Here is a 17,120-nt window from a genome sequence, read left to right on the forward strand (position 1 = left end):
TATTTTGAAGAGGTCTGTGAGAGGGTCAGGGTGTCTGAAGAGCAAATGAATAATAATAACAATTGAACAGGTCTTACAGCCATTAGCTGTGGTTCAGTAGTGCAGGTAGGTCTGCACATTGCTCTTCAGAGCCCCTGTGCCTAACAGGGAACCAGCAGGCTGCACTGGAAGATGTTGGGGTCCCAGTGAGTGTCGGGGGTAAGAGGAGAGGAGAAGGAAGTTCTGTGCTTCGGTCTGCAGGGGTGCAGATGACTGGGCTCTGTGCCAGGAGGTGGTGAACTGGTGGGCGGTTTCTCTCCCTTCTTTCATTTTCCCAACGTCACTAGAAGGGAGGTGCCTGGGCAGCCTGTGCCCATGTGTAGCCTGATCTTGCCATGTGCAGTCCAGGAGCTCCGACCTGCTGACGCGCCGACAAGCCAGGCTTGTGTCTCTCTGCCGGAGCGATGGAGCCCACCGACAGCCCTGCTATGTAAGTCATCTCACAGAAGGCAGGACGCCCTGCTCCTCCATGATCTGCTCTACTAATCCACTCTCTAAGCAAGTCTGAATATTCTTTATCCATTGCCTTTATAACTCGCTCCCTAATTCCTAGATGACAAATTTTTTTCCTTTATTCGTCTTTCCATCTATCACTGCTAAAGCTGTTTGAAAACAGGGATTAAAACCCAAAATTCTGATGAAAGCACTTCAGCTGCTCTGCCCTGGAGGAATCGTAGCTGTGTAGGTACACTGAGCTGTACGGATTCTCCCTGCCTTGTGCTGCAGTCCGGGTGGATCTCAGTCAGGATCAGCGCAGGCTGTGGACACGAGCAGAGGGACACCGAGGGTTTTGTACTGGCTATCCCAGGGAACAGTGTCACACCCTCACCAGGTCTCCTTAGGAAAGTGACCAGACAGGCAATGAAGTTTGTTTGGACTGTCAATTCATTGTGTTTTTACTAATCAACCAGGAAAAAATCAGCTTTGACTTTTTGAAGGTTTTAAAATTTGATTAAATTATGGCTTGTTTTTTTCCCCATCTTCCCCCCATGTTTAATAAAAAATGTTGACAGCATCGGCTGGTGGACAGGAAACAGGCAGGCAGGATGTTCTTCGCACGCAATTGCTATAGATTTAAAAATACATCGGCCTTCTTCTTTTTTTATATTTTCAAGCGACTTTTCTATGCTTCAGTAAGCTTTGAGCTCTAGCAGTTTCAAAAAAATAGCAAGAGCTGTGGTTGTGGTTATGACAGTGAAATCATAGTGTGGTTATGATATGATAATGTCGCTCAGCTATTAGACCTCGTCTATAGAGAATTCACAGTAATGAGGAACCAGACGAGCCCTTGAATTACTTGACACTTGGGGTGAACTCCCCTGATAACACTGACTTTCACTTCACTCAGGATATTAGGATACGCTAGGACCCCCAGAGTCAATTCTCTCAACAGAAGGCAGTGTGTGGTTGAGGGTTCCTAATATTTTGGCCGGTGGGTGTAGGTCACTTAGCTGAAAGAAGAATGTAGAGCTCTTCGTGAGGAGGACCATGGTGTGTAGATGTGTAAATTTGTCACAAATCAAAAAAATGTTTTGGAAGACCTCGTCTTTTTCTCTCCACAGACTGGATTTGACAGAACTCTGTGCTGATTTCAGAAGCCTGCATTACTGGCTGATACCTGCGGTAGGTTTGTGCTCAGGCTGGGGCAGTTAAGGACTTGAACCAACCCCTTTTTCGTCAATCATGAACCTGAGCTGCTGCCAAGCTGAGTATATTACAGTGGGACTTGGCCCAAACTTGTACATTTGGCAAAGATGTCAACTCTGTAAACTAGTGATGTGCAGAAATAACATCTTTAATTAATCAAAACAGGAAAACAATATTGTAGGCTGGTATCAATATGAAAATCAGAACGTTCTAAGAACTTGCTGTAGTTCATGTTTGAACATGCCTAGTGCTTGTTTAGCAATACAGTAACGCATCTGAATTTGTTAGGGCAAGGTACCTCAAAGTCTCCTCGAATACTAAATTCAGAAATACAAGGCTTCTTAGTTTATAGAATATGGTTCAGCTGCAACACAGGAATTAACGTAGTGACATTTTTCTTCAGTTTCAGAAATAGTTGTAGTATTCAGTTGTAGTAAGAATTCTTAATGAAAATGAATACTGTAATCTTTAAGCAAAGCATTGTTTTCCTCTGTAATTCAACTTATTGCTTGTGCAAACAAATAAATTGGATCACTGTTATGATATTTTAGCTGAGCCTGTATTAGACCCTGTGTTTTTCCATTCTTAGTACAGCTCTCTTCCTTTACTGGCCCCTGTACATCTTGTTCTTGTTATTGCTGTTGTAAAAGCAGCTCTGCTGTACTGTAGTAAAGATCATCAGAGCACGGTCGGACCAGACAGGCAGGAAGAGAGTGCAGGGCTGCGCCTGCTGTGCAGCTGGAGACGTCCTGCATGCAGGGGCTGGCCGTGGCGGCTGGAGGTGGGGGCGTGAAGGGAGAGGCCTCCCAGCAGGGTCACTCTCCTGCTGCTGGCTGGAGGTGGGGGCGTGAAGGGAGAGGCCTCCCAGCAGGGTCACTCTCCTGCTGCTGCAGTTTCTCTGCTTCTCTTGCTTCTTCCAATTCCTTCTGGTGCTTTGCCACCAAGCACACGAGAACTAAGACTGCGATTACTTAGGGGAGCATGGAAGTATTTTTTGTTATTTAACATGTATGTCACAGGATACTGCTCTCCTAACAGACCTACTCACAATGTCCATCTGATGCTTTCCTGAAGGGAACAGAAGAACTACAGCAGTGGTTCTCAAACTTTTTGGACCAAGTACCACCCCTGATCAAACCAAAGCATCCAAGTACCACCTGCAAGTCATCTTCTCATAGGAACCCCAGAAAATCTCAATGACCACACACACACACTGTGCTCGCGCACACACACTCACACACGCATATAATAAACATAGCACTGGAGAGACACTGTTCCTTATGGTGGACTTGCGCTGTGTCAGCTCTTTAAGTTTCCTTTAAAAAGAATCACATAACGACACATAAACTGATTTTATTAAAATAGAAAATATGAAAACTCATCTCAAGCGTTCTGAAACCGAAAGTTACAGTTGAAAAATTTACATAATTTTTAATTCTTCAATTTTTAATTCCCAATTTTTCAGTGCACACAACAAATTTCCAGGGTCGTCTGGTGCACCACCTGGGGGTGTGCCGCGTACCACAGTTTGAGAACCACTGAACTACAGCATCACCCATTTAGCACTTCTGCATCCACACTAGCTCATGTTAACCCAGTTAAGAGACTATTGCAGGTTGGGTGAAGAAGGTCTGGGAGATGAAGATGTACATGTGGGCGCATTTACTCTTCTGCTGTGCAGCCTGTGAAGAGGCGATTTTGGTCTGCAAATGCTAAATCGCTGTCAGGGTAAAGGACATTTCTGTGAATGCTAAGAAGAGGCAGGGCTCAGGTGATTGACATTGATGCAGGGGTCGGATTTACAAAGAGACTTGAAACTTGAAAAAAATCACATCTTTGCTTTTTTTTGTTACTCATAGTTTAAAATGCGAAGTATGATTTCAGTGATTTTGGTATGAGTTAATAAACACCCAGTTCTAAAAGAACAGCAGTGTATCAGCCACAGGAATGTGAGAAGAGAGAGAAATAATTTGGTTCAGTATCCTGTCTGACTGCCTAAGGAGCTGCTTGATTCTGAACAATCACTTCTCACAACATATCTGATTAGTTTTGTTCTGGAAACCACATGATTCTTTGGAGAAAACAAGTACAGTATTTGCTGTTTTTGGCCGTAAAAGCATTCCTTTATCTCCACTTCTGTCCTTGGGATCTCGTGTTGTAATTGAGAAATACAGTGTCGTGTGGCCGACTTTTAAGTGGCTTTCAGATTTCTGTGTAGATGTATCAAGGGTGAAAGAGACACAGGTCCAATATCCCTGCCTGGACTTACCTGTTGCATGAGGAAGGGAGGAGAGCCTGGGCACGCTGGCTAGATCAGCACACCTGACTCTAAGGATTGTTCTCTCCCATCCTGGGTGACCATGAGTTTATGTCACGTATTAGACCTGCTAGATTAGCTAGATTAAACAATACATTTCAAGATGCAACTTTCATTCTAGGTTCTCATAACACTGATTTTGTCGTTCCTGAAAAGACGTCAGAGGCTCCACAGATTGGATGAGCTGGTTCCTCTGGACCGCAGGTTCGGGATACTTGTGTAAGTCTGACTGGTTTTACACTGTTTCTCTCTTTAAAAAGATTAAAATCCTGTCCAGGTCTATTTCCACTTAGATACAATTAATATACCTATTGCGGTGCAGTGAGGTGAACCAAATGGTGTTGTCATTGCATCTCAATGAGATCTGGACACAGTTGAATGGAAGTGAATTGGACACAGGAATGAAGACAGTTAACTCGTCAGCTGCAAACTATTTCAGACCACAAACCCACACCTTTGCAGCTGCACCCCAGTTGCACCTGTGATGACAGTGGGTCCCCCAGAGTGAGATGAGTGGGTCACTGGCAGCAGGTTGCTGTTCCGGCTGGAGTGGGGGATGGGGGTGGCACTGAGGCTGGAGGAGCTAAATCAGACACCGGGGAGGAGATGGGAATAAACCTACAGGACCGGAGCTGCTCTCCTCCATGAGCTTCACCCTCCTGGACTCTCCTGGATCATTTAAACACTAAGTGTTCAGTGGGTCTGATGGGACATGTGGCCTCTCATTCCTAGTCTTTCTTTTGTCTCTCTTTTGTTTCTCCTGACTTCCCTTAATTTTATCAAGGTGAAAATTAATTACTGTCAAAGCAGTTTTTCATGCTTGGGGCTCTTTTCAATTACATAGAAACTTATATCCTCCAACTGTTAATTAAATAATTAATAATTTTGTCATTATTCTCTATTTAATGAGTACATTAAGAGTGAGCACTCGTTTACAGTAGTGATCTGGTGCAAGTCCAGTGTATTCACCAGAGCCACGCTGACTCAGGTTAGTCAAGATTTCCCCGTGATGCAAGAGCAGCAGCCCAGGATCTCCTCATGCTGTGCTTGAATTGTCCCCCATGTGCGGCTCTGGCCGGCGGACAGACCCATCCGGCTGCTGAGCACCCACAGCAACCGCTGGACCTTCGCGGCCGCCTTCGGAGCCATAGCCAACGTGGTGCTGGAGAGGATGCTGCGGTCCGGCGAGTTTCTCTGCCTGCCCTTCCTCGTGCCCGCCTGGGCCAACGGTAAGGCCTGCGCAGTGGGCACAGCAGGGACCTCTGTGTTTTACTGCAGCTCTGTAACTAAAGACTCTGTTTAACCAGTTAGTGGCTCATTTAGTCTAGATTCACATGAACAGAAGCCACTGCAGGCAAGAGTGGTCAAACACCTCCTCTTGTCTGTTACCTCTTCCTGCTGAAACAAGACTGTGCAAACATGGAGCCCATTTTTATACTGTTCTTATAGTCTATTTTTTACAAAGTTAAAAAGGAATTTGTCTTTGGTACTTCTTCATTAGTATGTATGCTTTTGAACTTCCTTTGGAATTTTTGTGTTGAAAGATGCTACATCAAATCAAAGTATTAATTTAATTTCCTTCCCAGTGATTGTGCATTTCCTGCTGGCCCTGGAGGTGGCGCTGGTGCACTACCCCATCTTCATCTGCCTCACCACGGACCACAAGATCGTGGGCTCCCTCCTGGGCTTCTTCTACACGCTGTCTTGGTGAGACCCTCTTCCTGCTGGGCGTGCTGCTGACACCTGCACAGAGGCCCAGTGGGATTGTAACGAGCACCAGCCACAGTTACACTAGAGCTGTCCAGTTGCACCACAGAGCTCAAGTATCAGCCTTCTGCCTCAGCATCTGCTTCCTGCTTCTGACAGTGGGCAAGGCCTAGCCCCCAGCTGGGCTGCTGCTGTGCTTGTGTCTGCTCCTCATTGTGCTTGGAGTTGTGCCGCAGTCCTTCTGTGCTCAGGCTGGTTGCATTCAAAAGCAGTGCATGCTACTGGCATATCTCCTCATTAGGTACCATGATGTAGATAATCACTTTGCCTTTCCATTTCTGTGCCCCTTAACCAGCGGCACCCTGTGGCATGTTGGTTCCTTATTTGAAAATTAAATTAAGATGTTATACAACATATATGTGGGGTTCCCCTCAACGTTTTTATCTGTCATTGAACTAGATGGTGATAAATTCATAGGAATATAAATTTATTTATAGAAAGCTAATGCTCCAGAAACATTTATGACCTCAATTACTAAATAATTAATTTATTGCTAAGCCAAAGGAATTCTGGGACAAACAGCAGCAGCATGGTTTTGATCTAGTTTACATACTGTGTTCCCCCACAGGCATTGTAATTTCATTCTGCTGCCATTTTGCTTGATTCCTTGTCTTCTGCACTATGTGTTTGTCACACACACAGTCATTGCAACACACAAGGGTTTGGTAACTGTAGCTGTTTCTTCACTGCAGGTTTGTCTATCAAGTGAAGAGGACCGTGGATACAAACATGGCGATTGTGAGTCAATCTGTTTAAATCTTGTGACAATAGAAAGGATTTGGGATCATCAATAGCTAAGCAACAGGAAAAGAATGAGGTCAGTCAGTTGCAGTATGATTTCACTGGCCATGTTTTAAACAGTCTGGAAAACATGCTGGACCCTCAGTAACCAAGACTAGGGACTCCTGCAGGTTAACCCCATCAGACTAGCTCTTCTGGTTTGCTATGAAGACCAGCACTGAATGGACTCTGCTTTCTCTCAGATTGTCAGCGATGTGTCTCCCCGCGCGATGCCAATTCCAGCCATGTTATGCACCATGTTCCTCATCGTGCGCTTTCTTGTGAATTTCATCATGGTGATGCGCAGATTCTGGAGTCAATCCCAGTACAAGGAGGTAATGAAAGTGTTTCATGAGTCTGAATTGTAAGTGAGAAGATGAGGTAATTTTATTGTTTTTATGCATTTAGTTTGTCTGCATTTGATTAGGGCAAAGATTTACTCCTTAAACCTGAAGTCTGGATAAAATCCATGAGAACAAGGGGAAAGCATGCAGACTCCACACAGATGGTCAAAGGCAGGCTGTGAAGCAACAGTTCTAACTATCATGCCAATGTGCCACTTAAAGGAGGGGACATTTTAGAAACTCCTTTTAGCCAGGCAGAGCCTAACTTTCCGTTAGCACAGTGAGGGGGCTCACTTGAGTGTGGCTGGACTATATTCAACAGAAGAGCCAGGTGGACTTTGATGAGAAGGAGGTGTGGAATGGGTGTGCTGTGGGCCGAGGCACATCGTTTGACCCTCAGTGTCTTTGTGTTTCAGGATCAAGAGCTTTTTGTCTCTGTCCATCACATTAAGTACGTGAAGCACCTCTTGAAGCCCAGCAGCCCACAGTGAGTGCGGTGTCCTTTCTGCTTAAACATCTGAGCACAGTGTATAGGATCACATCTAGAACAAGGCTTTATAGCATTGTGGGGGGAACTGCTCTGTGTAGGACAGATTCTGATATTGTTCTGCAGCCCTGAGCAGAAGGATCCTTATTGAATTCAATATTCTTGTTCATGTCAGCATGGAGATGCAGCGGTAAGAACTGTTGCCTTGAAGTGGTGCTCCAGTTTGCACCAACAGTCCAAAACCATCCTGGTAGGTGAATTGGCTTCTGGGAAAAGTGGTCCCAGTGCTAGTGTGGTCATGTCTGTGTCTGTGTGTGCCCTGTGATGGACTGGCGTCCCGTCCAGGGTGTACCCTGCTGTGTGCCCATTGCTTGCCAGGACAGACTCCAGCTTCTCCAACTGTGGATAAAGAATTTAGAAAATGGATGGATACCAGCAGGAACTCTGCAAAAGAACATAGTCACGTATTTGAAGTTTTCATTTGGTTCAATAAGGTTACAGTTTGTCGTAATTTCACGTTTGGGTGCTGCCTCTACATCATGAACACATTTCACACTGAGGCAGAGCTCTGAGTGCCGCCTCTCTGCTCCGAAACCCCTGCAGAGTTGCCAAGTCCTGGTTCCAGCGCAACATTTATGACTGGGATCCCTTCTTCCGCTTCCCAGCCCGGATGATAATAATGGTTGTTCTGGGTTTGAATGTCATCTACACTGTGAGTAAGAGAGTGTCAATCATATAACATAAGAACAGAAGTAAAAATGCCTTGGTTTTCTGTGCCTTGGCCTTGTTACCCTTAATGCAATTAGTATTTAAGTTTGGTTTATCTGACTAAATCTCAACTTTGGCCAGGTGCTATGCTCTTTTTGTATCCTGCTGGAGCCCTTAGTTGTGATGTGTCAACACTCAACAAGCTACAAAATATTCACAAAAAACAACTATGTCAAATTCTTGTCTGATTTATTTGTTATTTGAAGCAACGAAGTAACGTTGTTGTTCTTTGTCCTTTTTGCAGTTTGTTTTCATAAACCTGCAAATCATATTCACGTTTCCTCTGATTAAAGACCTACTGTTAATAAAAGGTACGTCGTCAAGTATCTTTCACCATTTCTGAGAGCAGTTTGCATTTCTTTCTTGCTGTGGCACCTTTGGCCATTACGAAAAGTGAAAGAAAAAAGTTTCAGCTGTTGAACATTCTTCAGGTGATGCCTGATCCCAAGAAGAAAACTCATCAGCCAAAACAACATTTTTCTGCTTTCATGTCTTTCTACTTCCTGCTTGTCACTGTGGAAGTAACCTCTGCATGTCAGTGTATGTTACTCCCATCTCTCCTTCAATCCATTACCTGGCTGATTCCCATCCAAAACATAGGAATCACAATACTGCAATTAAACCCACCTGCCAATCCTAAATTATACACAAATCTCTTTCCAATTGCTCAAGGCCTCTTGCTTCTGCCTAGAATAATATCATGATCAGAACAGGCAATGGAGCCATTGAGAAACTCCTCATCTTCCTGTGTGATCAGCAGCTCTGATCCACAGCTTCTGGTAAAAGGGGTGTCCCTGAGAGAGGAGATTGTATTGGCAAAAACATATAGCTTTCATATTATTGTACATACAACTTAAGGTAACTTAGGTTAGGGACAGCAATACACATGGCTGTAATGACATATACAACTATATAATTCTATAACTATAAAGTATATAATGCTATTTTAATGGTTATTGGTAAATGAATGCCAGCAATTTGATGTTGTTAAGAACTGTTTTGCTGCTTAATGGTTAAAATTTGGTCAGAATCTAGACTAGGCGTGTAGAGGGTGATCATGTGGTCTGTGCAAGGCTTTGACCTAAACTCAGTTTCAGCTCAAAGGGGACAAACACCTGTTTTGTGGAATCTTTATTTTGCTTACAAAAAGAATGTGCAATGTTTCTGAGCAGAAAAATGTTGAAATTTGTATTCTGTACTGTATAGTCTTTAGTTAAATACAGTATATATTATGTTTGCCCACATCCAAAACACAGCACAAAAGTTGTTCAAGGCTTCATATAGTGTATAAAAGTACTCAGAAGTACTTATGTTCCTGAGCAGAGTGGGGGAATATACACACATTTCTCTTTCTGCTCTCTAAGGGCAGAGTAAAATAAACTCATTCCATTGCATTGTGATCCCTACAGGACAAACACATTCAATTTTTGCAACTGTCATGGCTGGTCTTGTATTGGTTGCTCATATCTTCCATATCCTGGCGCATTACAGGTGAGCGGCTGTTTTCCATTCATGCCCACATGTGGATAAGGATTGCTGTGACAGGGATGGTGGCAAAATATTACCTTGTAGTAAGAAATGTTGTTTTGAGCCTTTGCTCATTGACCACTGTATGTATAATGTTCTTGTGTATGCATTTTATTAATACACAAGACCTCAGTGAAATACACCTTTGTGCAAGGCCTCCATATACACAGAAAGAGAGAATGGAGGAGGACAGAGGTTAATTGATAACACAAGCGCTATCGCGTCTCATGTGGGGGCCCAGCTGGGGATTGTGGGAATGTGCTCCACTGACTCACTGTTTCTCGCTGAAATGCCACCCATGCGCTGACACTCCTGTCCTTCGTTCAGGACACAGATGAAGAGGCTGTTTAAGGGGGATCGGACAGGTCTGCCACACTCAGTCCCTCCTTCAGACACTGCCATGGTAAGCTGCTGGTATCTTGGTGAAGACTGCTGTGTGACCATGATGGCACACAACCAGCCACTGACAATCCTGATTGTGACATTAATGTGGGTGGTGGTGCTTTGAAAGGTATTGCTCCCAGTTCTGGTTTCTTTTTTGTAACTGCAGTGATCTTGCTGTCTGTCCAGTGCAAAAACTCACTGTGTGCTGAAAGGGTGGAACTTTTGTTTTTCAGGCAAAAAGCATCACCTACATGGGAGTTCAGATTGCATTCCTGTTTGTAGGTAAGTCAGTGAGTCCTGGGAGACCAAGAGTGTCTTTGGTCTTTGGCTTCATCCCTCACAGAGCAGCCAGGAGCTGACGTTGTGAGCACTGGTGGTAGATAAATATATTTGCATATTAAGAAACCACCCGAAACTGCAAAAGCAGAATAATATTTTATGGAGTTTTGAAAAAAGTGGGGTTAAAATTATGGAGAAAAATGGAGCATCTGTGTATGAAATGTATTGTTTTTTGTGGGCAGATTTAGACTTGGGCAGATAAAGAACAGGGACAGTTTTGTGTTCATCTGATACACTGATTACTGAAGAAATTATTTGTTTTGTTCACTCAAATTCTCAAGAGTTAGTAATTTAAAATGCTCTGAATTGATCATTAACTGCTGTGTTGTCTTTTGTGCCTAGGTCAGAATGTGCTCAGTCTCATCCTATTGATTGTTGCCTTCGTCTTTGATATATATATAGTCCAGCCTTTGAAGGAAGGACGAGTGGAGGAGATTCTGATTCTCTTTGGAAATATACTGTAAGTGTCCCTGTAACTGATGGTTCATTCAGGCTAAGCTCCGCATGTCTTAATCTGACCCTTCACCCTTAACTCCCTCCCCTGGCCTCCACAGACACAGCAGCTTGAGGAAAGGTTAATCAATTCACATTTTGTTGATTGAGTTTCATCCCAAAGTGCTTGTGAACCGTATGTCCCTTTATTTTCCATCATGTTTGAAAGCGATATTGCAATCAAGCAAAATCAAATGAGTGCAGGGAAAGGAGATGTCAAGTGGCGAGTGATAAATTTAGGAGATAGAAACCCTGAAACCGCTCAGTAAATGACAAAGAGAAATGCAATGATCTTATTTTCATTACTGTGAACGTTTAATATCTGTAATTGGTGCTTCATTTAAGGTATTTTTCATGTCAATTTTTCTTTGCTGAGATTTGGCAATTAGGTTCATCCTGCCATTAAAGTAATTAAATATCTTCATTGTTTGCTTTTCTCTGTGCAGGGCTAATGTTGTTCCTTTCCTGGTGGTCTACTTCGCTCAGCTAATCATAGCGAGGGTTTTCTTCCTGCAAGACCGACTGATCCCAGCTGACAGGCACAAACCTCTTGCTTTAAACAACATGTGAGTGAGGAGGAGGTGGCAGTTCATTCAGCTTTGGGCATCTTTGCCTCCTGACCCCAGCTCATCTATCACTGCAGAGCAGGATCTACAGATACTGAGTGTTACATCTATTTCAAACATGTGTGTTGTTACCATTGCTTTGCAATAGTACAGATGAATTTATATCTGAAGAAATACATGAATGAACATTCACTCCCTTGCAGAGTTCCTGCACAGAGCCCAGACTGAGGGCACTAGTGAGGCAGACGTCAAGACAGAGTCACAACAGAGAACATCACAGCCTGTCCCAGCAGAGCAGTTTCGCCACTCTCTCGATATTTAATCATTCAAGAATCTCTCAGTTAGCTCTGGAAAGCTTTTCAATTTGTGTAAAACATCTGTAGGCTTCTTGCCTGTTTGCAGTTGTTAATTGTACCCAGTACATTGGAATTGATTAAATATTGTATTTTATTATTTTAGCTAAAAGACCTGCCTGCAGTCCCAGCTGTGTTTGGGCTGCTCAGGCTAGTGTGTGATGTGTTCTGGTCGTGTCTCCCTCTCTCTGCAGACGGGCCTTTGAGAACGTGTGCTACTTCAGCCTGTTCTACAATGCCATCGTGGGTCTGCTGATGGCTGTGAAACGGCTGCTGATCAGCTTGCTCCTGGGCAGCTTCACCGTCAGTCGGATTGACCAGACCCTCATGCCATCAGGGGTGCATGGCCTCTTGGACTCCGGTGAGCTCCTGACCGGACTGGCTCAGCTCTTTTCCGTTCTCTGTGCTTGTGTCAAATTCATGGAATCCCCCCACACCAGTCAGTGTGGAGGAGAGCAGAGTGGTGAAGCCAGTTCAGAGGTGGGGATTATTAGGAGGCCATGATTGGTAAAGGACAGGGGAAATTTGGCCAGGACACCAGGGTACACTCCTACTCTTTTTGAGAAATACCCTGGTATTTTTAATGCCCACCGAGAGTCAGGACCTCTACTGACCCCACTAATAACTCTTCCAGCAGCAACCTTAGTTTTTGCCAGGAGGTCTCCCATCCAGGTACTGACCAGACTCACACCTGCTGAGCTTCAGTGGGCTGTCAGCTGTGAGTTGCAGGGTGATATGGCCAAATGTCTTAATGATAGGAGATCAGGGTATTCTGCAATGGTGCATGACTCTGGACCTCGACACACAACCAGAAGCTTTTCTAGGTCTTTTTCTATTTCTGGCCCAGAAGAGTCATGCAGTTACTTACCCACTTAAGAGCACCAGTTAGACTGAACCGTTAGACCACTGGTAATAATAAAACTCCATATCATGGCCTTTTAAAGGCCTGCATGATGAGGATACAGTATAGAAAGAAGGTAGTGTGTGTTGTGTTGTGTTGTGTGTGATTACACTGTCCTGTGAACACACTGCCCCCTGAATATTGGGAGGCTGAATACTGCCCCCTGCTGGTTCTTGCACTGTCACCTTACCCACAGCTCATTCATGTAGTGAATTTCCCACCATGCAGCCAGGCCTGGGTCTCTCTCAGACGGCAGCGCCACCTGCTGACTGTAACGACACGCTGTTGGCGCTGTGTTTGCAGGATACTGGTCCTGGGTATCTGTGCTGCTGGTTGATTCCAGTCACACCAACCCCACAGCTCTGAGCTTCTGCCACTGCCTGCTGGAGGACAGACAGCTCTACCCTCTCCGCGAGGACTCAGCGCGCTGGTCCTCCACAGACAGACTGCGGAAAGCCGCAGGTGTGCAGCCCTCCCTCTCTGTCTGTCTCTTGTCCTTGTCCTGTCCTTTCCCCCTCCCGGCCTTCTCCTCTTCCCTCTCATGGTCTGTGGCTCCCTCCCTCCCTTCCAAATTCAGATGCTAATTCACTGGGCTTTATTGGTATGACTGCTGAATTAATTACAGTGTTGTCAAAACAGGTTCAATTAACACACCATTTACATTTACAATGCAAACATGTCATCTGATGTTTACATACATCACATAAAACAGTATTGAGAGAAAGGCTCACTGTCTGTTCCTCAGGCTGGGACAGGAGATCACACACTGTATTATAATGCAAAGGAACAAGTAATAGGTTTATTCCATTCTGAAAAGAGAAGAGAGAAAACACATTCAGGCTGTGAAGCCTTCTTCAGGTGTAAGAAAGACAGGGTAGACAGCAAAGATTAAATGGCACAGAAGAACAAAAGCTCGGAGAGGGGAGGAGGCAAGAGAGGCAGAGAGGCCACTCAGGAAGTGCAACGTGGAGAGGGGTGAAGAGAGGTGTGAAGTCAAAACCTGCATGAGAGGAGAGAAGATGACACGAAAATAAGTCTGTCATTGAGAGAAGGGGGACGGTTTCATTTCTGTTGTCTTTCTGCTATGGGAGTTGAGAAACCCTTCTTTGAGAACAGAGACAGAAAGATCAGTGTGATCATGGCCTTCGGAGGTGAAATGAGAAACTAGGGGCTTGGAGAAGTCTTCAACCTTCACAGCCCTAACATGTTCTCTGAAGCGGTCTCCTAGTCTCCTTCCAGTTTCCCCAACTTGGATAACTGGGCATTTTTTGCAGGAGATACAGTAAATGAGGTTGCTGGAGGTACAGGATGTCGTCTGGGTGATCCAGAATTGACCTGAGGGGCCCTGAATGAGCGTGTTGTTAGATATGTATTTGCAGGTGATGCAGCGAGTTCTGTTGCAGGGGAAGGTGCCTGGTGGGGATGATTGCCGAGTGCGGTCAAGGGAGCTGTGAACCAGAAGTTTACATAGATTGGTTGGTCGGTGGTATGACATGATTGGGTGGTTAGAAAAAAGGATACTGTTGGAGGGATCGCCCTGTAGAATGGAGTAGTTGTTAATAATGGTCCTGGGGGTAGAGTGTGTTAGAGTGGTAGGGAAGCTCCAAAGGAATGTGGTGAGACCGGGAGTTGCTGGTCGAGTTGATGATCCCAGGGCTGTTTTTGGCCTGGGTGAGGGCCCTGTCGATTACATGTTGATGTTGTAATGGTGGAGAAAGTGCTGTGTGCCTCCTCCTTCAGTGCCAGGTCAAAACTCCCAGGTGAAGTGATTGTCAGTCCAGGGTGTGTGTAGCTGGTTGTGTGTTCCACAGTGGTGTTGTGCAGTGTGGAGTGGTACCTGTTTCCCTGAGATCTGGCTTTCTTCTGGCCAACCATGACTCTGGTCTTCCCCTGACCCCCTCTGTCTCTGCTGTCGCGGGACTTCCCTGCACTGACCTGCCTGTCTTGCAGAGCTGTGTGAGAGTCGCCGGGAGAGCAGGGGCTGCCGTCGGTGGTGGCTCTGCTACACTCTGCTCAGGAATCCCAGCCTGGTGGTCCACCGGAGACACGGCCCGGCGCCCAACAGCTCTTCTGGCTACTGCTGAAACTCCGGCCCCGTGCCGGGACTGACTGAGGACCTTGTGCCTCCTGGGAGGCTGCTGACACACAACATTAAGGAGTCTTCAATACCTCCCACTGTGGTGCAGCTGTGCTCAGAAGAACTCTGCACTTCCTCCACACTCCCCCCATCGCAGGTCTTCTGAACAGACACTTCTGAGGACAGCAGGTTAACCACTCAGGATAACAGTCAGCTTGCCTTACCTAGAAACCTGACTTGTAAGAAACATCTTGCAAATGTGTTATACAGGTAATTGTGCAAAGCTTTTATAAACCAGTTATTATTTTCTTAAAGAACGTTGTTTTGTGTTAATTCTGGTGTGCGTGTGTTAATCTCCGTCTCAGATGTGGGTGTGGCTGAGGGCGACAGCACATTAACAGATTCTGCTCGAGAAAAACACAGGTATTGTTGAGTCTTTCAGAGCGGGGGTGGAATTGGGGGACAGAAGCCCCTCTGGCTCCAAGCAGCAGGGCTGCAGAACACAGCGCTGAGGAGCTGGTCTGTAAATCAGTTTTATTACAGGAAGTGGTAAGTGATTTGTGCAGCTGGTACATTAGTCAAGAAGTTTTATTTCCTGTTAATGATGCGGTCAGCCACAGAGCAGATAAAAACCTAGTAAAAGCAACTCAACAAAACATCTTAAAGCTTTTTCCATACAAGTATAAGGGCCTGTAGGAGCTCACTATTTTGTTATAAATTGAGATAATAACGATACAATCGATAAAACATGAACAGTCATATTTGAACATAAGTACAGTTATATCCATGCATTTCCTAATCCCTTTATCCAATGCTGGATAGTGGGTAGCCAGAAAAGTGGCAAATCCATCCATGATCAGACAAGAAACCTGGAGCTCATCCTCACTGTACCCCACCCTGGACACACACAGGCGCAATTTTGAAACTCCAGTGAACCCACTCGGCATCTCTGGAAGGAGGGGAGAAACCAGAACACAGCAAAAACCCACCATGCAGCCCACTTGTTGATCCATTCCTCCTATTTCTATCCACATCTTCCAGGGCCGCAAGGGGGCTGGACTCGATTCTGGAAAGCAGCAGGCGCAAGGCAGGGTACGCCCTGGATAGGACACCAGTCCATCACAGACCCACACACACACACACTGGGGCCAGTTCTCCTAGAAGGCAAGTAACCTGCCAGCATGTTTTTTGACTGTGGGAAGAAACCCATGCAAACTCAGGGAGAACATACAAACTCCACATATACAGCACCCCAGGAATTTAACGTCATGCCCATTCACTGTGAGGCACCATGCTAACCACTGTGTCACCGTGTCACTGTGCCACCCAGATAAAACTTCCTAAATATTTTCATATAGGTCAGATTGGCCCTGCTCTGAAAATCCCCTTAATAATAATAATTGCTTACACTTATATAGCGCTTTTCTGGACACTCCACTCAAAGCACTTTACATCCAGGTGGGGCTGCACCACCAATGTGCAGCCCCACCTGGATGATGCAACGGCAGCCATAGTGCGCCAGAACGCTCACCACACATCAGCTATCAGTGGGGAGGAGAGCAGAGTAATGAAGCCAATTCATTGATGGGGATTATTAGGAGGCCATGATTGGTAAGTGCCAATGGTAAATTTGGCCAGGACGCTGGGGTTACACCCCTACTCTTTTCGAGAAATGACCACAGAGAGTCAGGACCTTGGTTTTACGTCTCATCCGAAGGACGGCGCCTGTTTACAGTATAGAGTCCCCGTCACTATACTGGTGCTTTAGGACCGACATGGACCACTGGGTGAGCGCCCCCTGCTGGCCCCACTAACACCTCTTCCAGCAGCAGCCTTAGTTTTTCCCAGGAGTCTCCCATCCAGGTACTGACCAGGCTCACACCTGCTGAGCTTCAGTGGGCTGCCAGTTGTGAGTTGCAGGGTGATATGGCTGCTGGCTAATATGACATAGCTGCCCTTCAAACTGTCTGCCAAATGTAGTTTATGAATAGCACATTTGTGTGTGTTGAACAGCCACTGACCTTAGTCTGCATAACCTGCTCGTATCATGCAAGCTTGTATTACATATAAAATGTGTTCTCTTTGTTTAAAACACGCTTCCGTTTAATTTTATTGGTAACTACATATTTTCATTATGAACTACAAGTCTCAGATTTAAAACTTCCTTCGGTGCGCCTAAGATTGAAGTTCTCTGGAACGGAGTTACTCTGTTCTTCGGATTTTCTCTAACACGGTGGGAGGTTTATACGCGTGAATGAAGCCGTTTCGGTGTTTTAAATAAATATAGAGACTTTAATTATGACTTCTTAATAAAGTTAAAAAACGTAAATAA

The 17,120-nt window shown here is 45.2% G+C and overlaps 1 protein-coding gene across 2 annotated transcripts; it reads left to right on the forward strand.

Moving 5' to 3' along the window:
• The first annotated feature begins 36 nt into the window (after positions 1 to 36).
• On the forward strand, positions 37 to 15,105 carry LOC138224356 (stimulated by retinoic acid gene 6 protein-like). 2 transcript variants are annotated; one of them, XM_069181242.1, is made up of 18 exons: positions 37 to 469; positions 1,602 to 1,662; positions 4,125 to 4,222; positions 5,090 to 5,232; positions 5,590 to 5,710; positions 6,463 to 6,508; positions 6,754 to 6,885; positions 7,311 to 7,381; positions 7,985 to 8,093; positions 8,394 to 8,460; positions 9,559 to 9,640; positions 10,004 to 10,079; positions 10,294 to 10,342; positions 10,742 to 10,859; positions 11,338 to 11,457; positions 12,005 to 12,171; positions 13,015 to 13,173; positions 14,662 to 15,105. In XM_069181242.1, the coding sequence occupies exons 1-18, from the start codon at positions 444 to 446 to the stop codon at positions 14,793 to 14,795; spliced, it is 1,779 nt and encodes a 592-aa protein (XP_069037343.1). In that variant the 5' UTR covers positions 37 to 443; the 3' UTR covers positions 14,796 to 15,105. The 2 variants fall into 2 exon arrangements, with proteins under 2 accessions (XP_069037343.1, XP_069037344.1); XM_069181243.1 differs by lacking the exon at positions 13,015 to 13,173.
• Positions 15,106 to 17,120: the final 2,015 nt, after the last annotated feature.

Source organism: Lepisosteus oculatus, chromosome 20, assembly GCF_040954835.1.
Source record: "Lepisosteus oculatus isolate fLepOcu1 chromosome 20, fLepOcu1.hap2, whole genome shotgun sequence".
In the NCBI taxonomy this organism is placed as follows: Eukaryota; Metazoa; Chordata; class Actinopteri; order Semionotiformes; family Lepisosteidae; genus Lepisosteus; species Lepisosteus oculatus.